Source organism: Penaeus chinensis, chromosome 22, assembly GCF_019202785.1.
Source record: "Penaeus chinensis breed Huanghai No. 1 chromosome 22, ASM1920278v2, whole genome shotgun sequence".
Classification (NCBI taxonomy): Eukaryota; Metazoa; Arthropoda; class Malacostraca; order Decapoda; family Penaeidae; genus Penaeus; species Penaeus chinensis.
In genome coordinates, this window is record NC_061840.1 from 4549415 (window position 1) to 4554414 (window position 5000).

The 5000-nt window shown below is 40.4% G+C and overlaps 1 protein-coding gene across 1 annotated transcript in view; it reads right to left on the minus strand.

Moving 5' to 3' along the window:
* Window positions 1-5000, minus strand: part of LOC125036824 (major facilitator superfamily domain-containing protein 12-like) — a 9489-nt gene that overhangs the window by 666 nt on the left and 3823 nt on the right. The window contains exons 7-10 of the mRNA XM_047629690.1: window positions 3549-3719; window positions 2164-2252; window positions 867-1009; window positions 1-573 (exon numbers count right to left, since the gene is read on the minus strand). The exon at window positions 1-573 is cut by the window's left edge and continues 666 nt beyond it. Of these exons, the coding sequence (XP_047485646.1) occupies window positions 464-573; window positions 867-1009; window positions 2164-2252; window positions 3549-3719 (513 nt within the window). The 3' untranslated portion in view covers window positions 1-463. The remainder of the gene's footprint in view (window positions 574-866; window positions 1010-2163; window positions 2253-3548; window positions 3720-5000) is intronic.

Below are 5000 nucleotides of genomic sequence, written 5' to 3' on the forward strand. Positions count from 1 at the left end.
TACAAGGTTATTCTTACCACGTATTCTATGGGGAACCATGCATCCAAGAAAGAATGCGATGTTCTTTATGCATTTGCAAAAGTATGAATAATAAATAACAAATATAATAAATAATAAAGAATAAATATAATAAACCATATTATCTTTGCTTTTAAAATTTTGATTCTTCGTGTTTCTTTTATTTCTATAGGGAATAATGTAGACTGTACAGAACTCTCGGAAAAATAAAATCAAAAGGAAAAAAAATATGGCAAAATCTTAAAAAAAGAAGTAATAACTGCGAATCAATACTGATTCGAATGCGCAACGGACCCGATTCGAAATAATAAGAAAACAGCCTCTAATCTCTCGAATAACGTTGACTACAGAATTGAAAAGACATGATAAATTAAAATATAAACATTGCTGGAAAGACCCATGCATCTGCAATGAGTGACTCGATTCCCATTGTATTTTCACGAGTCTAGGCCTTGGTAATGGCCCCATAGCCGAGGTTGGTCCCGGGAGACAAAAGAATTTCACTCGATTCGGAGTGGACTGAGCTCACGCTTGTCTCCTCCTCGTCCTGTTGAGCTGCGGGATAAAGTAATAAAAGAAACATTTTAATATTATCTGCTTGTACTGTGAACCATATTTCGATTCATCTCCCCCCTAGCGTTAGACATTTGCAATTCTCATAATTTTTTGGTAATGCAACAACATTTGCTTTCATTTGTACTTATATAATAAGCTATTTCAATCTGTATATTCGTAACAGAGACCGATACAGAGAGGAAGAAAACAATAAACATATGTAACAAAATAAATGCACTGACAAATAAAAGAAAATCCCAATAACTGTACAGACGAATGGTCAAAGTACTTACCTTGTACGAGTTTCCGCGTGCGCCCCAACTTGACACGAGAGAGAATGCAAATGGCGACAAATGCCAGGAGTAGCGGAATGAAGATGCCAAGACTCATGACATGACGGTAGTAGGTGGAACAGTTGGGACCGTCGCATGCCACTCTGGAATGCAGAAGGGATACGTCACGCTCTGCACCTCTCGTAATGTTAATGTGTTGACTGAGATTCGTATTTTTACTCTTTGTTTCTCGCTCTTTTTCTTACATAACGAGTTAGGAGTTTAAGGATAGTAGTAATAGTAATAATAATAATAATAATAATAATAATAGTGATAATAATAATAATAATAACAACAACGACAACAACAATGGCAGTGATAATGATAATAATAATGATAATAACAATCATATCAATTATTAATATTATTATTATAGTAATAATCATGATAATAATGGTGATAATAATAATAACAATGGCAATAACAAACTAATAGTGATAAGGGCAATACAATAATAACAAATAATAACAATAATAGCGATAATAATAATGAGCATTACAATAATGATAATAATGATAATGATACTAGTGCTACTAAAGCAACAACAAAAACAATTACTACTAATTGATAATAATAATAATATCATAATATCATTACTAATAATTATCAGTGCTAATAAAAAATAACAATACAGCATCTCCTGCTACTAGCAAATGACAATAATGTTAATAGTATCACCAATAATAGTATAAATAATAATAATAGCAAAACAAATACTACTAATAATGCAACTCCTAATAACAGCAATGATGATAATAACAATACTGATAATAATAGTATTACTAATAATAAAAACAATAATAAGAATAATAGTGCCAACACTAAATGATGATAATAGTAATAATAATAACAATAATCATTAATGATAATGATGATGATGATGATGATGATATTAATAATAATAATAACAACAATGATGATAATAGTTATAGTAATAGTTATGATATAATAATAATAATAATAAAAATGATAATAATATTAACAATGGTAATATAATGATAATGAACAACAACAACAACAACAATAATAATAATAATAATAATTAATAATAATATTAATAATAGTATTTATAATAATAACAGAAGTAATAACAACAATAATCAAAATAATTACAACTCCAGTAATCATAACAATACAAACAAAAAAATCACAACATGAAACAACATCAATCCCACAGCGCTGCCTCCTCCAACGACACCTTCACCAAGGAAACCATTACATTACAACTAAATAACCAGTTTCTAAAGCCACTTCTTACCGAGTCAGTTCCTGGATCATGAAGACAGCAATGCCGTTTAGCACTTTGTCTCCGAAACTCATACTTCCGTACACGAAAGCTGAGCTGTTCTGTAGACGGAGAGGGATGTTAGTCCTTGAGGTAATGTCTTGTTTGGTTGTCCTTTGTTTGTGTTTTGTCTTAGTTTGTCTGTGTGTGTCTATGCGTCTGATGTCTGTTTATTTCTCTATCTTGTGTTTATCTTTGTTTGTCTTTGTATCACTCTGTCTTATCTTGTATACCCATCCATCTATCTATTTATCTGTGTCTATCGATTGATCTAGCTATCCACTTACGTATATCAATTTGTCTATTTAGCTATCTGCCTATCTATTTATCTAGTAAAAGTTGGTGTAAAAGTTGGTGTCTTTTTTAACAATTTTTTTTCCCCGTTGCAACTGTATTGAAATTTACTGTGTTAGTTATATAAACCTATGTAAATGAGCTTATAGTCATCTGTGATAATAACTAACATGAAAATGGTTGGGTTTATGACTACATGTTCACACATTTAGGGCCGTCAGTCCTGGTTAAGGCTGTAGTTAGGGTCGCAACCAGAAAAAAGGTGGGAAACATTGATATAGACACTAAGAAAACCTCCTCCTCCTCCTCCTTCTTCTCTTCCTTCACCTTCCCCTCTTCCTCCGCCCTCCTCCTCCCCCTCCACCTTCACATCCACCACCTCCTCCTCCTAATCCACATCCCCTCTCTCTCCTCCTCCTCTTCCCCCTCTTTAACCTCCCTCTCCCTCTTCTCTTCCACCTCCCCCTCCCTCTCCTCCTCCACCTCCCTCTCCCTCTTCTCCTCCACATCCCACTCCCTCTCCTCCTCCACCTCTACCAGCAGGAACTCACCGTGCTGCGTCCACCTCCTCCTCCTCCACCTCCATCTCCCCCCCCCTCTCCTCCTCCTCCACCGCCATCTCCCCCCCTCTCCTCCTCCTCCACCTCCATCGCCCCTTCCCTCTGCACCTCCATCTCCCCCCCCCCCTCTCCTCCTCCTCCACCTCCATCGCCCCTTCCCTCCGCACCTCTATCTCCCCCCTCCTCCCTCCTCCTCCGCCTCCTTCAGGAACTCACCGTGCTGCGTCCACCTCCTCCTCCTCCACCTCCACCTCCCCCCCCCTCTCCTCCTCCTCCACCTCCATCTCCCCCCCCTCTCCTCCTCCTCCACCTCCATCGGCCCTTCCCTCTGCACCTCCATCTCCACCCCCCTCTCCTCCTCCTCCACTTCCATCTCCCCCCCCTCTCCTCCTCCTCTACCTCCATCCCCCCCCCCTCTCCTCCTCCTCCACCTCCATCGCCCCTTCCCTCTGCACCTCCATCTCCCCCCTCCCCCCTCCTCCTCCGCCTCCTTCAGGAACTCACGGTGCTGCGTCCGATCAAATCTGCGGCGAAGGTTAGCGAGAGGATGACCAGGAGGGAACCGGAGACGCCCCACAGCACGGCCACGGAGAAGAGTGCCCAGCTTGGCATCCAGGGCAGGGCCGACACCGTGCTCGCCACTAGACCCACGACGATGCCCACGACCGTCGCTGCCTGAGGGTGGAAGGATGTTTGTGTCGGGTTAATGGGTATGGGTCACTGGGCACGGGTTATTGGGTATGGGTCACTGGGGACGGGTTATTGGGTATGGGTCACTGGGCACGGGTTAATGGGTATGGGTCACTGGGCACGGGTTAATGGGTATGGGTTACTAGAAACGGGTTATTGGGTATGAGTTACTGGGCACGGGTTAATGGGTATAGGTTACTAGAAACGGGTTATTGGGTATGGGTCACTGGGGACGGGTTATTGGGTATGAGTTACTGGGGACGGGTTATTGGGTATGAGTTACTGGGCACGGGTTAATGGGTATAAGTTACTAGAAACGGGTTATTGGGTATGGGTCACTGGGGACGGGTTAATGGGTATGGGTCACTGGGCACGGGTTAATGGGTATGAGTTACTGGGCACGGTTTATTGGGTATGGGTTAATGATTATGGGTCATTGGGTATGGGTTACTGGCTTTGGGTCAAATGGATCAGTGGGTATATTTAATTGGATATGGGTTACTGGGTACGGGTATGGATCACTGGGTATGAGTCACTGGGTGCGGGTTACTGGTTTTGGGTTATATGGAACAGTGGGTATAGCTAATTGGCTATGGGTTATCGGGTGTGGGTCAATGGGTATGGGTTATTGGGTATGGGTCAATGGGTATGAGTTATTGGGTATGGATCTGCGGGCATACACTCAACCTTATTGGTACAATCGGAGGATAGGACACTACATACGTTCTTATTGTGTAGTTAATCTGTTTTGAGTTCTTGAGTTTTTTTATGTTCCTTCTTGCCAAAGGTCAAGAAGGAATTCACGATGGTAGTACATGCGGTGTTAATAGTTATTGTAGACAACGTTTACACACGAAATAAAACCGAAAGAAATATATAAACTCAAGATTGGATATTAACTTCTGGATCACACACATTACTCACAGGCGCTTGCAAAATATATAAGGATAGTCACATACGGAAACACATAACAAGCACGTACATAAATTAAAACGAACAAATCCACACATAGAAACAAACAAACAAGCACAGACACATTTACACACACAGAGACAAACAAATACAAACATACAGAAACAAACAAACATATACAAATAAACAAACAAGTACACACAAAGGCAAAAATCAACCTCAACGCACATAACACAAAACGACAGACATAAAGGCCCCATCACACTTTACTTTTTCCCGTCCGCGTGCATCTGAGGCTTTCTGCATGTTGTTGTCGTTATTATTATTATTATTATTATTATCATTATTAATATT